Genomic DNA, 17,506 nt, shown 5'->3' with positions numbered 1-17,506 from the left:
TCATTTTATGGTCACCATTTGTGTTACCTCACTGGTAGGGTTGTTTTCTATCTTTCCCTCACTTGTCCACCCACTGCTGTGGATCAGAGTCTAGTCCCCTGAGGCATTGTCTCTTGTGTTCCTCTGTTTAATCACCTGGCAGCCAGTAGCGTGTCCAACACTGAGTCATGTCTGAGTCACAGACAATTTTCTATAAGTCTGAGAATTGTTTCAGTGACTGATACAAGCTCTGTTCACAAGTCCCAGATGTTGTCTCTGGTACATGACATTGTGTCTGTCTGCCAGGCAGTTCATGAAATTATGGATATACATTTGTATTGGAATATTATACTGTATTAGCTTTGGAGTTGTCCATACCAATCACATACTACTTTATGTGTTTCAGCTTTCTGCCCATGATGCATTAATATTGTCACAGCCAGTTTCTACACCATTGCCATTAAGGTATCATTATTAACGCTTTAAATGTATGCTACTTGAAAAATTCAGAGGCAAATAGGAGTCAGTCATAGAAGAAAGTCAAATATTACTGCAGTATCATTAAACATTCTAACCAGAAAGTTCAGTATGCATTTATAATGTTATAGAGTGTTGTTGTTGTCTGGCATAGGTGTGTCCATTTTGGAAGTGTACTATCACTAATTATCCTGAAATAAATATGAAATACCAGATTATTGTAGGAACTATGAAGGAATAAGAAGGTGTCTATGAGGAAACAAATACATGTATTTAAAGATCTTGTATTTCAGAACCTGTGTAGTAAGCAATTTTATTTTTTTTAGTAGTATAGAGACTGTTGTTTTGGTTTTTTTGCTTTTTTGGATCCAAGAGAGACAATTACATCAAATAGTTAGGTGAAATCTTTGAAAGTGCAAATGCAAACATTTCAGAAATTCAAAAGTACACCTAAAAATTGTATTTGTGATTGAAGGTTGATGCAGTCTCTGTGGATACTGCCTGTGTCTTCTGGGTTGGAGCTCCCCATGATAGTGACATGAGGTTTTGTTTCAACGGTTTTATTGATTTTTGGTTTTTCTTTAAGTTAAAAACCAAAATATTCTCCCTTTTTATTCTTCCTACCCCAAAACATTATTGTGTAATATTCTTTATTTATCATATTTAATTCATATTCATATTTAATCACATCTGTTGCACAGGTACTTGAGTGAGAAATCACAGCCAGCTACCAAATTGCGAAGTAACTTGTAAGCGCTTTTCTAAGGACAGATTTTACACCCCTGTGCTCTAATAGATGTCATTGCAATTCATAAATGCATACAGTCCAAACAAATGAAATGGAGTCTAAACTGTAGAAACTAAAGGCATTTTGCTATCAAAATGGTAGATTAATTTTGCTTAACTCATATTAGAATTCGATACTGTTATCCTAAAATCAGATGGCTACTACAGTTCATGATTTTTGCCTGAGGTAACCCATCATATGAAACTACTGGTGTTTGTCTTTGAATTAGCTGTTAACCAGTTGGATGTGTTTAACTGTTATGAAGACAAGATGCCTGGGTATCTATGAGAAAGAGTGCCATAAACAACACAAATTCAGCAGTAGCATGGCTTAGTGTACCTTTCTTTAGCATTAGAATTTGAATTTAGGTTACTTTGTGGTAGTATAAGTCTTATAATGACATGAGAGCTGTTAGTTAGTTAGTTAGGTGTTTGATGTGTGGTAATATTAGTACCATTCAACTAGTTGATTCCAAACAGTTGTCAGAAGTTTAATAGAAGTGACTTTTTTTTTTTCAACCCAATAACATTCTTCTTTCTTCCCCTTTCCCATGCACTCCTTAGTGGAGCAAACTTTAGCACTCTGCTTATGAATCTTGGACCAGAGAACTGTGCCACTCTGTTACTCTTTGTATTACTAGAAGGCAAGATCCTGCTGCATTCTCTTAGACCAGCTGTGTTGACAGGAGTTGCTGAAGCTGTAGTAGCTGTAAGTACGAAGTGTTCTGTACAGCAAGGAGAGAAATTGGTTTAAACACCACGGTTGTTACAGGGCTTTTTTAAGTTAAAATTACCGATGTACTAGATGGTAATTTTTCCCAGCAACAGCATTTAATTCAAGTGCTGTAGCTAATAACTATTAGAAAGATCATAATTTTTGCATATCTCACTAAGAGATGTGCTGTATATGTGATCAAACTTGGGAACATTTTTCTGACAGTGTTGCAAAGCTTTTAGCAATTTCATTTCGATGTGCTGCATATAACTTCTTGGTTTTTATTGTACAGTTTCTGTTGTCGTGTTTTAATGCGTTAATTTAATTTTTTTCTTCAGATGATATTTCCATTTCAATGGCAATGTCCGTATATCCCCCTCTGTCCTTTGTCTCTGGCCACTGTACTCAGCGCACCAGTTCCATTTATTGTTGGAGTTGATTCACGATATTTTGATCTGTACGATCCACCGCAGGATATTGTGTGCATTGACTTGGACACAAATATGGTGTACATGTAAGTTCTGTGGAGATTTTACGTTTATCTGTAGATGGAGAGATTGCTGAAATGCTCAGGAGATAAAATTGTTAAATGATCTTTTATCCACTATGGTTTGTTTCTTACTGTCCCCTGTTCTTTTTCTCATTTCTAATGCTTCATACCAAATTAAAATTTACTAAGTCAAGGATCAACACTTGGTACTTCCTGTAAAAATGTGATGCAGATGTTGCTGTAAATTTAGTAGCAATGGTGAGTAACTAGGGAAGGGATTGTCACCCTGTACTTGGCATTGGTGAGACTGCACCTGAAATCCTGTGTTCAGTTTTGCACCCCTTATGACAAGAAAGACATTGTGATGCTGGAGTGAGTCCAGAAGAGGGCAGTGGAGCTGGTAAAGGGTCTGGAGCACAAGTGTTTTTGAGGAGCAGTAAGGGAGCTGGGGTGTTTAGTCTGTAGAAGGTCAACCTCTTCTCCCAGGTAACAGGCAGCAGGATGAAAGGAAATGGCATCAAGTTGCACTAGATAAGGTTTAGATTGGATTGTAGGAAAACTTCCTTCACTGAAGGTCAGGCATTGGAACAGAGTGCTCAAGGAAGCCATTGAGTCACCAGCCCTGGAGGTAGTTAAAAGACATGTAGATGCGTTTCTTGCTTTAGTGGTGGATGTGGTTTCATGGTGGGCTTCACAGTGTTGGAACTTGATGATCTTTAAGGCTTTTTTCCATCCTAAACAAACATGAATGCTTCGGGACCCTTCATGACAGATCCTGATGCTGTCTTGCACTTGGACTACTTTATGTTAGTGTTGAAGAAATTTTTCTCAAGTTACAAGGACAAGTTTTTTGTGAGATCAATCAAGCAAAATTTGCTGTCTTAATTCTAAAATACTTTCACTTAATTATTAAATTTTTAATACTTTCCTTAAATTGAGGGTATTGCATGAACAGCTTTTTTGCACCTTCTCGAGGAGAGGTTAATTCAGAGTCTGGTTTTCTGTAATGTGAGTACAAATAACTGAGTTGAAAATTTAGTTTTTTCAGGTGTCTAGTAACTTTTATTAACTACCTTTCTATTTTAAATTAATAAGATCATAAATAGAGGTATCTGAGCTAGTTCAAGATGAGGGTGAACATCATTAACTAAAGTGCACATCTTTTCTCTGTGAAAATTTAGTTTTACTTAATCTCCCTTTTTTAGTGAGATTTAAAAAAATTAATTAAAATGAAAATTTATTTAAATTTAATTAATTTAATTAAAACATTTAATTTTACTTAATGTCACTTTTTAACTCTTGTCTTTTACTTTTACTAGCTTGGATTAGACTTAGTCATCTGATCTGTGGGTCAGTGGAATGCTTGGTTTCTGTTATCTCAGAAAGACCCTTACTCTATTGAAGCAAATATTTTCTTTATATTACTGAAATGCTTTGTTTTATTAGTAACATTACAGGAAATGGTAAACAGTGGAGCAGATTGGTTTTATGTTTTTTATTTGCTTTTTCTTCTGCTTCCCCTCGGTCCCCGTTAGAAACACTGCAAAAAGCATTTTCATCACAGTATGGCCCAGTTTGGTATATTTAGTATTATGCCACCAAAAGAATAATTATAGGTGTTGTGAAAGAGGAATGCATTGAAGAAAGTCAAGGAAGATAATTTATTTATTTGAAGATATTTGCAGTGAAAAATACTTCAGTGTTTTTCTTCATAAGTAGAATGGAAGTTGAAGATCGGGTTGCTGAAAAATAGAATAGAAACAGGAAATTTCACAGGCAGATAAAGATGTCAAGATTCTGTTGGGATGACTGTTAGAAAGACCAAGTACCAACATTACTTGGATTGGTTGTTGAACTAAAAGTCTCTCTGAGACAAACTGGAAAGACTTTTGCACCTTTTCTTTTACTGTTTTAAAAGTCCATTTCTCTTTCAATAGTCAAGTGATCTTTTTCTTTTTCACTGCCCATTTTGCATTTATCTGTATGACATATTTGGCTCCCAGAGGAATTTGACATCTGTAACATTTGCCTTAGGCAAATGTGAGATGTTGGTATCTTCATTATAAAACTTTTTTAACTTGGAAATTAGTGTATCTTTCAGTTTTGCAGATGTGTAAATAAACCCAAATATCCATAAAGCACTTTTTGTTGAGGATCATAGAGAATTCTGAAATACTATGTTATTAATGAATAAAGATTAATGTTTCATTCAGTTTTATCCACATCTGTTTCTACCCCTTTTTATTTCAGTGGCAACGCTGCTTGCTTTTTTTTTTTTTCTTTTTTTTATACGTAAAAGCATTTAACAGCACTGTTGCTGACCTGGAAAGACTGCTTAATAGAAAAATAACTTTTGAAAAATGCAATATTTTCTGGTACATCAGTCAGTCTGTGTCTTTCTAGAGCAGGTTTGCTGCTATGCTGAAAAATACTGAAGGACTTTTATTCATTCAATATCTTCCTTAATGCCTTTTTAAATTTTTTTTTCAACTATCTCTGTGGAAGTTAACATTGAAAGTTCATTGAATAGCCTTTTTAGGGCAAAGGTTTGATAGCAGGATTTTTTCCTGACATTTTTGGAGTGGTACCACTTAAATTATTTATAGGCATGCAATAATTACAGGGGAAGAATGGGCAAAGGCATCTGTAAGCATGCAATTTTTCTTTAACTCCTGAAATTTTGGCTTCCTTCCTAAGATATTCCTGTGTTGATTTGCCAGTAAGGCAAATAATAATGGAACAAGGATCTCAAAAATGCAAAGTGCAAAACCAACTAGTGACAGTATCAGCTTGGATAGTGATAACTGATTTGGTCTCATGGCCACAAGATTTGATATTCTCTCTGTAATAGAGATTCTCCCCCATCTTCTGCCTTCCAGAAAGAGGTGTAGAAGTTCTTGGGATTTACTCCCTACTAATCTCTCTTTATATCCAACTGCTTGAAGGTGGTCTAGCATTTTATCTGCTGTTGTTTTTAAAGAAGATGAGCATCCCTTTAGGCAATTTACTCCATTGTTTGATCAACCACATAATTTTCCGACTATGAACTCAATTCCCAGTCTTCCTAGACCTTTTGAAGATGGGACTGAGTTGCCATAAACATGTTCCAGTGTGCCATATGACCATAAAGTTACCAAATTATCTTCCAGCATTTTGCCATAACAATTTAATGTTGTATTCAGAACTGCCTTTTATTTATACCAGTAGCAGTATGGCACATTAATGGTAGAATAGACTTTGCATAGTAGTTACGTATAGTAACAAGACTGATAGAAAAATCTGAAAGGGAAATCATCTGAAAGGTCTAAATCAAGTCTTAATCCACATATTCCTTACAGACTGGACAAAACTCTACTCATTACTCAATTTATACTGTTCTGTATCTGAGGAAATGAAATTCTGAGTTATGTCACTCCCGTTTTTTTTCTTTGTAACAAATAGAGACACTGACAAAATTTCAAAATAAATGTTTTTTAGGTACTGCCTGCTGTAAATGAAGAAACCTAGGGTTGTTGAGTTCTTCTTTTTTATACTAACTGTATTTTATATGTCCATTTTTTTCTCTCCTGTGTTACAGATCAGATGATAAGAAGAACACCAACTGGAAGCAGTTTCCCAAAAAGCCATGTAAAAGTCTGCTCAGCACCTTAAAGAAACTGCACTCACAGCTGGCAACAGGTGAAATAGAAAAAATAAAATGAATTGTAATTAGTATATAAATGTAAGGACTTCCTTCTATCACATGAGGTGTGAATTTTATTTTTTAGACCCTTTTTTTTTCTGTGACTTCTTAAAATTTAATCTTTTTTTTTAGCCTTTACTCATGGTCATGTCCAGACTCCCATCCCCCAGCACCCCCAAGTCCTTCTCAGCAAACATCTGTTCATCCTTCAGCCTGTATTGGCACTGGAGATTGTCCCAACCCAGGTTGCAGCATCTTGCACTTGATCTTAGGAGGTTCCCATGGGCCCACTTCTTGAGCATGGCCAGGTCTGGCATCCTGTCCTTCAGGTGTATCAACCACACCACTCAAGTTGGTGTCAGGAAAAAATCCTCTGTTCCTCTGCCTGTGTCATTAATGAAGACATTAAATAACACTGGTCCCAGTACAGATCCTAAGGAACACCACTTGTCACTGATGTCCATCAGGACTCTGAGCTGTTGACCATTACCGTCTGGATGCCACCGTTCAACCAATTTCTTACCCATCTAACAGTCCACTCACCAAATTAGTCTCTCTCCAATTCAGAGATGGTGTGGGGGACCATGTCAAAGGCTTTCCAGAATCCCAGATAAATGACATCTGCAGCCCTTCCCTTGTCCACTGATGCAATCACTCCATCATATAAGGTCACTAAGTTGGTCAGGCAGGACTTGCCCTTGGTTAAGGTGTGCTGGCTGTCTCAAATCACCTCCCTGTCCCCCATGTGCCTCATCATGGCTTCTAGGAGGATCTTCCATGATCTTCCAAGGCACAGAGGAGAGGCTTCCACAGAGATTCCAGGGTCCAGTACTGGTGAATTTCTTAGATAATGACTTTTCTACGAGAATAATGGAGTAACTAAATTTTGACGAAGTATTTTGGCAAAGTAAAAACAAAAACTGACCGTCTTCAGCCTAATGACTTGGACAGATAAGAGCAAGGTTCTAACTGACCTAACAGTTTTCAGCTATTGCTTCTTACTGTAGATAGGTCCTCTCAGGTAATCTGGTTCACGGTGTGTTAGGTTACATCATTGTGGGGAAGGAGACGATGATAGCCTCATAGATACACAAGATATACGAAATTTGTAAATTCCAGAAGCAGAAGATGGTGGTTTTAGGAATAAAAAGTGTGAAATTATCATTTTCAGCAATACTTGTTGATTTTTTTTAAGAACGCAAGAGTAAACTCTGAATGTCACCTTTTTGTTTCTACCCTTTGGTGCACTAAAATGTTAGAATTTTTGTTGGAAGAATTGTTTTAGACGTACAGTCTTCAGAACAGGGAAAACGTGGTGTCACAAATGAGTGATTTAGGTCACTTAAAGAATGACCAGCAAAGGTATCAGTAAAAGCAGGTTTAATATAAAATTTGCGAAAGCACAACAAATTTCAGTACCAAGATTCACTTCATTACTTACTACATGGATAAAGCATGCAAAGGAAAATCGGATTAGAATCAATGCAGAATGATTTTAACAGGGACTGTTAACTGGCAGTGCAAAGGAGCAAGGGAAACCCTACTGCTGAGACAAGAGGTGCAGAGAGGACCCTTGCCTTCTAAACTCCTCCTGGAGCCTAGGTGCAACTGAGTCCAAACTTACCCCTTGACTAAGGAGCTGAATCCAAGGGCCCAGGTTTATGTCTAAATGTGTTAACAGCACTTAATCACTGACTAACATTAACAAAGTTATTTAATAGGATTTACTGTAAGCACCACAGTAACTTAACTACAGATCTGAGATGGAAATACTCATACTTGCTGTTGGGTGTTTAAATCCCTTCGCACATGCATTCAACAGACACAAAGAATTGTGTACAAAGGTATGTCTACCTGTTAAAAATTCACCTTGAGTTTAGTCAGATACTCAATGTTGAATGTCTTGGCAACCCTCAGTGGGTGACAGGTTGAGCCTAGAGGAGTGTAGAGGTATTAGCCCAGATCCTGTCGGCAGCTTTTGACTGTGGTCCTTGGACTGTCACGAACTGGAGAGCCGGTGAGCTCCAAGAAGTCCCACTGAGAAGGAGGTGCTGGTGCAGTCGCAGCGGCCCAGGAGACCTCAGAGGGCTTGGCTTAGTTATAATAATATCGTTCCATTCAGGCTATGAGTCAGGCAGATAGTGTTCCAAGGCTTTCCATGAGGCAACAGCTGTTCTTTAGGCAGCAGCAGTTGCTGAGAACAGACAGTGTTTCTGATAAGCTCAAGGGGAGCTTAACTGCTCAGGAGTCATTAATCAAGGCCAAGACCTAAAGAGGCCTGAAGAGGAGACTGAAGATTGTAGAGCAGCCCAAGAGGAGCTGCTTGGGTGCAGGGAGGGGACACATGGTGCTTTAAGTTCGTGTTGATTTATTACTGAAAGACTACATTCACTTGGCCATAGAATAACATTAACTGAGCTGACATCCATCCTCCTTTTATGTCCCAAGCTGCTGCATGAGTTAGAGAAACACACAATCAGCTCTTGAAGTAACCTGCCTTGTATATGGACCAGTTAAATTGGGAAATAATTATAGGAGTTCTAGTGCTTGTCATTTTTGAACATGGGCAAGTAGAAAAAATTTTTTGAATGGACTGAATTTTTAATAAAGGACTGTACATGTTGTTCATTGCTAGTTCACAGGAAAACTCAAGAAGGCTCTGCAGTGGAAATGACTCCTATAGAGGCAGATTTCTCCTGGCAGAAGAAGATGATAGAACTCGAGATGGAGATCCAGGAGGCTTTTCTCCGTTTTATGGCGTCTATTTTAAAGGGTTACAGAACATTCCTCAAGCCAATCACGCAGGCACCTTCAAATAAAGCAACTGCTGCTGATTCCTTATTTGATCATCAAGGTGAGGGTGAGGCAAACCAGCTGCTGATAGTGTTGGCAGTGTTACAACTTTAGGGTTGAGGAGCTGTGTAACTTTAAAAGGTCAAAGTTCCCTTTGGTTGTACAATCCGTGGCAATATTTAGAATTGCAGCTGTATGAAGTTGAACTATTCAAAGTTGATTAGAACACAGATGTATATACGCGTAGAAGTGCAGGTTTGCACTAGCTCTGATATTAAAAAAGTTTTCTTTGGGTAACATGATACCCTGTCTTCATGGCATGTTTTTTAAGGGCACCTCTTGGGAATGGAAGAATATTTCTCAATTTCACAGAGCTGAAATATTAAAAGCCCAATAATGAAGAATGAAGTAATGGTCTTGGTATAAATGGGAAAATATTAGAAAATGGGGCAAAGATCTAAAACAGTAATAAAGCAATAGTCAGCAAATGTAATTTTCCTCATCACTGTTAACTTTTCAGATCTGTTCATGAGTTGAATGCTGCATAAAATGTCATAGGTGTTTTGTTTTGTATGGGGTGGTGTGAGCTTTCTTTTTTGGTGAGATTGATTTTTTAATTATTGGATGACAGTTTTGAGAAGAAATTTTTAGTCAATGGTTTGGAGAGTGTTAAATATTGTCAGGCCCATTACCTCTTAAGATATCATGATATTTTTTTAGTATTTTTTTAACTGTTAGATACTTTTATGAGGTCATAAGCTTTTTCTTACACCAAGAGTCAACAAACACAGTAAGTGGATTACATGGGGGTGATTGATTGTATTGTTAACTGTGGTAAAAAATAGTTTATTAAAAAAATGCTGTTATTTTAATCTTCCAAATGCAAGTAGATATAAATAGTTGTTTTTATTGATAAAGCCAATACTTTATTGATAAAGCCAAACCTTAAATATTTTATATGAACAATTTATATGTTAATTTCATATGGAACTCATATGGAACCTATATGGAACTGGTATTTAGTTGTGTGTTCCCTTTTGTAACCAGGGTTTTTAAAAAGCAGAGACCGTGCATATACCAAGTTCTACACGCATCTCACCAAAACCCAGATATTCAGCCGCTTTATTGAAGAGTGCAGTTTTGTGAGTGACAAGGATACTGGATTGGCATTTTTTGATGACTGCATAGAAAAGGTGAAAAATGTAGCAATAAGTTTATATGCTTCTGTTCATTTCATGTTATTGTTCTGGCTTTTAGTTGAGAAGGTAGATACCCTTTGCAGGAAGTGTTTGAAGGGTTTGGAATTCTTGGTGGTTATTGCTTAGTCATGATTTTCATCTTCTTGGATGGTCATAATTTTCTGTGTTATTGTAAGAAGCTTTGATTAAAGTCCTGTAGCATTTCAATCCATAGGATAATGCAAGAAATACCAGTAGCTGACATTAGCAAAATGCCATCTATGTCTTCCCTTTAAATGTTAATTATTCTCTTTCTAATATGGAATTACTACTAGTGGTCATCTAGTAGTAATTGTTGTTTTTTTCACACAATTTCAACTTAAAATATGCTCCAGTTATGGTCAAAGCTGATTTATATAAGTAGGTTCCCCGTTCATTGCATGTTTGTTATAGGAGAAAGATTGCCGTATCACATTCTTTTTTTTTTCTTTTTTTTTTTTCCTGAGGTCTCATCAGTATAGTTCTGGTCTAGATGGGTCATGGAATTTGCAGCTTCATTTTTAAAATGACAAGTTTGCAGTGTAAAAATTAGGAGCTAGAGAGTTATATTTATTTTTTAAGGTGCATATATATGATTCTTTCTGGGCAGAACCTTCATTTTAATACCAAGTTCTTATAGACTGAGTCTTTGATTCAGTATTGATTCTAATCAGATTAGCACTTGTAAAAAACCAATAACATAAGTATTTAAAAAATTTATTTGCCTTTATTTTTCTCTCTCTGCTAAGTATGGGGTATGCATCTAGAGAATACTTAGTTAATAATTTGATATTATTGCAGTTTGTCATATTGAAAATATCTGCAGAACAGAAGTTTCTTTCATCTAAACTAAATGAAAGCACTTTTCCTTTGGTAGATTTAGGATTTTGTATTTGGTAGATAATGTCAACAGATTGAACGCATGCTGAATTCTTTGCTGAAGTATTGGAAAAACAGTTTAATTGCTTCTACAGTAATATGGAAATTTAGTGTTTCTTCTTTAATATTTGAGTAAATGACACAGCTTTAATACAATTATTTAGGGGGGTATTTTTGAGTTGAGAAGAAACTCAACTTTTTTTTTTTTTTTTCTTTTCCCAGCTCTTTCCAGATAAAGGAACAGAAAAAGGAGAGAAGGTACTTCATCCTTCAGAACGTTTAGGAATATCTGATCATGAAATAAAAATGGAAAGACAAGGCTGTGGATTTGGTGTTTGAGTAATTAGAACAAGTATAACTTCTATATCTAATCAAATACAGCATGTATTAAATATATTTTTACGTATTCTAACATAATTAAAGTTAAAGAGGACATTTCTGTTACAAAGCCAAACTCTGTACTTAGTGTACAAACTCTGTTTTCAGTTCGATGTAGATTCTGTCGAAGATGCACGGTTGATTGAGCTTGATGAGTCACTAAAAAGTGAACACACAGTGTTCATAATGCCACCAGAGCCCCCTGCTGATGATGGACAGGACCGAGTGCCAAAATACAGGTACCAGTTAAACAGCCACATGGAGTGAAACTAGAATGCTTACAATGTTTAGCAGGGCAGATGTTCCATGTTAGTGCAAGACTTGCTTTAATACAGTGCTTAGAAGAACCCTTAGAAAGATAGGAGCTGCCAAAATTCTGGTAAGTTTCTGAAGTTCTGGAAGTCTGTGTTTTTTGTGTGTATATTTGAGGGCATGTGGGTTATGGTATTAATTTTTCAATAACTTCTTGCCAACTTCATAGTAATACTTTTCTACATTTATTCAGTGTCTTTCTTCCTGTTTGAGCCATTTATGTGTATTCTGTAGCTAGTGCCGTGCACTTTGTTCCAGGTTGGGAACAATGAAGGGTGGGTTATGAACCTACCCAGTACTGTTGATCTGCAGATGATGAACCAAAACAATAAAACATCCTCTTTTCAGATTTCTTGAATTCAGTCTTTTTCAGCCCTGTGCAGAAAGTATGGAGTTTCAGACACTCTGGGTATGATTTTTTCCTGTCTCTCTTGGAGATCATGAAGGTTCTGTTTTCAGCTGTTGTCCTTGTTGATCATTATTGTCTGTGCTTCCCTGACCTTCATGACCTGGATAGCAGTCTGTTTCTTATTTCTGTTGTCTCTGGAGATTTTATGTCCAAGGCATCTTCTTGTGGTATCTTTGTGAATAAGGCTAAAAAGAGCTTGTTGTCTTCTCTTTTTCCCCCTGATTCTTTACTCTCCTGTTTGTCAGTTCTTGCCACACCAGTGTCATTGTATGGCTTTCCTGCTGTGAGCAGGTATGTGAAAATATTTTATTTTTGTTGTTTTTTTTTTTTTAATCATCTATATAGCTATAAAAATTTCCCACGACTAGATTTCAAGCTCTTTGACAGGCCACAGGAGCTCAAGCTTTCCTTCAGCAGACACCCGGCTGGAAGTAGCATTTCAAATAGTCCAGCACTCATGGCAAAGAGGACAAAACAGGTCAGATGAGTCTCACTGTAATCACTGTATGAACACTGAAAGATAGGAATTTTTTTGGTAAAACTGCCACTACCTATTTATACTGTAAGTTAGTGTTGTTAGAGGTTTGGTCTTTGTAACTGCTGAGAATGAACACTTGCAAAAAAAAAAAAAAGAAAGAGAACAGATAAACAAATTAGAATCTGAGATTACAGTTTATTGTCAAATGCATTTTTAATCTTTAGACAGTAATATAAAATTAAATTAAAATTAATGCTTTAATGAGGAAAAAAAAGATTAATCTTGATGCTAGTTTTTGCTTGCAGAGAGTCTTAATAAGAGAGTAGTAAGGAAGGGATCTTCCATTGAATGTGTGGATTATTATTAAATGCTTACTCTTAAGAAGCTGGTATCTGAGTTAGTAATGACTTCTAGATTCAGAATGTTGTATCTTTTGTCTGCTTTTTTGTTTTGTTTCTCCCTCACAGGAGATAAAAACAGCCCATAAATTAGCCAAGAAGTATTATGTAAGCCCCCCACAGTGGGCTAAGTGTCTCTTCAGTCACAGTTACAGCCTATGGTTTATTTGTCTGCCAGCCTATGTCAGAGTTGCACATCCCAAGGTCAAAGCGCTGCAGCAGGCATATGATGTTCTGATTAAAATGAGGAAAACCGATGTGGAACCACTAGATGAGGCAAGTGCAAATAAAAAAAAGCTACCATGAACATGGAGTAGGGCAGAAGGTGCAAATACAGTCTGTTTCACTGCCACCACCAGGTTAAGGTTTGACCTTTCTTAAAGCCACTTTAAAATCATCTCAAATAAGTCTGCTTAACTAGGGCAACTGGAAGTTAATTTCCTTCTTCATCCCCAGCATAGTGTCAGCTGGGTTAAATACTCCAGCTTAGTGTTGCTTATCATCTCTCAAATGACTTCCAGAAGAAAATTCTTGAGTATCCCTGTTTTTAAAGGCACTTTGATTTAATGCTTTGCAGCCATATCACACTGATGGGATAATAGGTTTGTGTGCAGCATACTATTCTTTCAGTAGAACCCACAGGCACGCAGCAGCAAGTTATCCTGATCTTCTCATGGGTGTTTCCCTACTTCCTTTTGTTTCTCAAACAAAAGAGCCAAATAGAAAAAAAAAAAAATCAGCATGCCCAACAATGTGACTGCCGATGTTATTTCAGCTCCTGTGATTTCCTCTTCAATTTTTGCTCCCTCTTCAGGCTGTGGAGTGTATGGACGAACTAGTTGCTCTCACGTGGCTTACCCTTTCAGATGTGTAAAAGTTGGAAATCAGGGAAGAGCATAAGCAGTTTCACAGTTCCTGTCATCAGTTCATTTCTGAACTTCTGTATCTTGTCAGGTCTGCTACAGAGTAGTAATGCAGCTCTGTGGACTGTGGGGTCAACCTGTTCAGGCCGTGAGAGTCCTTTTTGAAATGAAAAATGCTGGAATACAGCCAAATGCCATCACCTATGGTTATTACAATAAGGTAAGGGACCAGTATCTCTCTTGCTATTGTCACTCTCATTGTCCTGTAACACGTTTTGAACATTGTTTCTTAGAGGTCTTCACATGGATTTGCTGATTCTGTTGGTCAAGCAATTCTTTTGGACGTACTTACTGTTGACTAGATCTACATGGCATGATTTTACACTGATAAATTTATATTCCTGTGCTGTTTGACTAACCAGAAATTCTATTGAAATATACATTTAAAGTGTTTCCATTTGCAAGTTTTGGAACCATCTGGTGCTTCAATGTCAAATACATCTGTTCCAAGGTATATTCTTTAAGATACCAAGATCCAAGATGGATGAAAGCTGGAATTGGGCTAGTGGAAGTAGCCTGCCCCTCTTTTCCTTGCTTCCAAGTTCCTGTAATATGCTGATGAAACTTCATTATAAGCTATATGGTGCTATCAAAATATATAAATAAGAACAGAGCCCACTTTGTTTACTTAAAGAAATCTGGATCCATTGTTTATTTTTACTCAGCTGTTGTATACTGAGCTGTGGAAGGGCTCATAAAAATTTAAGTGTTTGTCCTACTTTACATGGTTTACAGGAAATGTGTTTTTTGATTAGGGAAAAGAACCTGCTCACTGTACCATGTTTCTTCAGTGTAACTTTCTTACTGTTTTTGTTATTACAATGTGACTTTTTGTAGGCGGTTTTAGAGTCTTCTTGGCCTAGCAGTAACCGCAGTGGCATATTCCTGTGGACAAAGGTACGAAACGTACTTCGTGGCACAGCACAATTTAGGCAGTGCTTAAAGAAATCAACGCGGAGCCCACAAGTGCCTGTGATATCAGGTAATAAGTTAATTGAAATGGATTTATTTCTGCTGAACAAGAGCATGATGTGCTTTCTGAGGGATTGCAGCTAACATTGTGGCTTTTTAAAGTGGAAAATCTTTCCTTAAATATATAGAAATTGATAATTGCCAACTTGATGCTTTAAACAGTATTAGAATGTCCTTTGCACAGTGAAGAGTTAATTGTCTGAATTCTGTTGCTAGAATTTCATATTCTTATATGTGCAAGCAGAAGTATTTACTGTTGTCTGAAAAGGTTAGATTTGTTTAAAAACCTGAGAAGTTAAATCCTCTCTTACTAACCAGCTCTCATTCATCTCTTTAGCTCTGCGGAGTCCCACAGGTGGAAGTGATGGGGACATGGTGAGCCATGGTAGCGTGGATAGTTCTAATGATGCTAACAGTGGGGAGCACACCCTCTTCGTCAGTGACTTAGTCAGGCTTGATTCCATTGATAATCACTCTAGCACAGGTACTAGATTCTGCTGGGTTTCACTACTAACAGTTCCCCAAAAGCCTAAATTTTTTTAGTCTCCTGTTGATTTCCCCTCCATAACTAAAACCTTCCCCTCTTGAAGCTCTAGAGACTGAAGCATGGAGTTAACTTGTGTAGGAAAGAAATACATTGTTGTTGAATATTACTCCTTTTTTGCAGATCATGTTTCTTATTAGAATGAACCATAGCAGAAATACTGTTAAGTTAAAATAAATGTCTTGCTGTGCTCTCATGTACCTTGCTTTTTGTGTTAATCTTCAGAAAAGGTATGAAGCTGTTTAATTTTTGCCTGTTGTCATTTATTCATAGAAGTGATAGTCTGGGTCAGTAAAATCTTGCTCTGTGTTAAAGGACAAGAATGATAGTTGTTGAGGTGATCAGAAGATAACGCTTGAAAATGTTTCTCCTTGATGATATTCCAGAAAGACCTAATTAGCATTCATGGAATTAGTGTGTTATGTTTGATTATAGTAAAATATGCTTTTAAAGGCCATATTCAGCTTTCTTAATGGTAGTTGCTAAACTTTGAAATAAATACAGAAATTATCCGAACCTTGTAATGCAGTTTTTATGAGAAACTATTAGAATGGAAAGATGGGATAAGCTGCAGAAAACTCCGCCTTAAACATGGTGTGCCTTCTTCCAGATAAACCGAATTAAAAAGAGTGCACAGAAAGTTAATTATTTGAGATGGCAAGACAAAATGCATGGTTCTTCATATTTGCTTTAGTACTGATCACATCCTACCTGTGCACAGTCTCAACTAAACTTCCTTTCTGTGTGTACTTCAAAACTTGATGTACAGATGGTTCTTGCACACTCTTCATGTTTTTAATATCTTGAGCCCTTTGTAAAAAGGACTGTGAGTCTGATTCCTGTGCTTCATCTGATATGTCTGCCTAGATTACTGAACTTCCCTTCTCTCTGCTCTTTGTTGCTCTGCTTTTTGCTCTTTGCTGTCTCTTGGGTGCCGCATTTGTCCTTGGCTATCACGGTGTGGGGTGCAGACATATGGTGTGAAGCCTTGGATGCACGTGTGCATTATTTCTACCCTTGAATGTTACTTCTGCAGGTAATTCACCCATTTATTGATAGGGTATTTTCACTTCTGTGCAAAGCAGGGATACTAACATTATTGAAATTAGATAGAAAATAAGAACCAAAGAAATTCAGAACTTAATTTTCTATATAAAAGGTTTTTAATATAGTAGCAACTGTATTAATTGATGTCTGCTCAAACTTATAATTCTTTTTTGCCTATTTGTTATTTGTTGGTAAAATAAACCAACAGTAATACATATGGTAAATAAATTACGTCTGTCAGTCAAGTTTTATGGAGCTTCCTAGTACCTTTCACACTCAGTGACTTACACTTTGATCTTTTTTGGTACAGTAATGTATTCTAATAGGTACTCTAAAGCATATAAACAGTCCTATTTAACATGTTGCTGAGGGTTATGTCCCATATAGTATATTTGTCTTTTTGCACATGCAGCAGCACTTCAGATAAAAATAGCAGAGAAAAGAGAGACTTTCTAGATTGTTTCCTATGACTGACTTTTTGGACTACTATAAACTTCCTTTTTTTTTTTGAGTGAGTGAGTTAGAGGTGTCAAATTGCTGGTATTGTGGTAGAACAGACTTGTAAAAAATGTTTACATTTTTGCTTTTTTCCTATTACAATTTATACTTTGCCCTACAGTACAAAGATACAGCACAGTTTATGGTACAGTTTTTTCAGGACTGTATTCATTGTTAGAAGCTTGCTTAATTACTGTTGTGCTCATCTAAATTTCTTTTGTAGGTGCATTTGAGAATTTAGCTTGTCCAGCAGTTAAATATTTCATGCTAATGAGATAGGAAAGGAATGAAGGGGGATACAGTGCATTAAAAGTATTTAGTCCCCATAATGTTTCTGGGGGAAAAACTGGTCTTTAATTTAATTGGAAAAGTAAATTTGGATTGGTATAGAGTAATTACCTCTGCTGTCATCATCACCAAGTAGATCTGTCCACAAATTAGGCATTTTGGAGATCTTACTATGAACTTTTCTGGAGAAACAACATGTGGAACAAATTAATTTCAATTCTTTTGTTTTCTTATTGAAAAA

At 36.6% G+C, this 17,506-nt stretch overlaps 1 protein-coding gene across 3 annotated transcripts in view; it reads left to right on the top strand.

Moving 5' to 3' along the window:
- DENND4C (DENN domain containing 4C) overlaps positions 1-17,506 on the top strand; it is a 70,076-nt gene that overhangs the window by 29,450 nt on the left and 23,120 nt on the right. For 2 of the 3 annotated variants that reach the window (XM_027722332.2, XM_027722333.2), the window contains exons 8-20: positions 386-444; positions 1,807-1,951; positions 2,296-2,471; positions 6,025-6,125; positions 8,765-8,983; positions 9,970-10,115; positions 11,241-11,276; positions 11,505-11,635; positions 12,463-12,595; positions 13,063-13,269; positions 13,948-14,076; positions 14,754-14,898; positions 15,226-15,372. In XM_027722332.2, the coding sequence (XP_027578133.2) occupies positions 386-444; positions 1,807-1,951; positions 2,296-2,471; positions 6,025-6,125; positions 8,765-8,983; positions 9,970-10,115; positions 11,241-11,276; positions 11,505-11,635; positions 12,463-12,595; positions 13,063-13,269; positions 13,948-14,076; positions 14,754-14,898; positions 15,226-15,372 (1,774 nt within the window). The remainder of the gene's footprint in view (positions 1-385; positions 445-1,806; positions 1,952-2,295; positions 2,472-6,024; positions 6,126-8,764; positions 8,984-9,969; positions 10,116-11,240; positions 11,277-11,504; positions 11,636-12,462; positions 12,596-13,062; positions 13,270-13,947; positions 14,077-14,753; positions 14,899-15,225; positions 15,373-17,506) is intronic. The other variant, XM_039388831.1, reaches the window with a different exon arrangement.

This window comes from Pipra filicauda, unplaced genomic scaffold (assembly GCF_003945595.2).
Source record: "Pipra filicauda isolate LSUMZ 115617 unplaced genomic scaffold, ASM394559v2 scaffold68_size4259465_pilon, whole genome shotgun sequence".
NCBI lineage: Eukaryota > Metazoa > Chordata > Aves > Passeriformes > Pipridae > Pipra > Pipra filicauda.
Note: the sequence above shows the minus strand (reverse complement) of the source record. Positions and strands in the feature narration are given on the sequence as shown.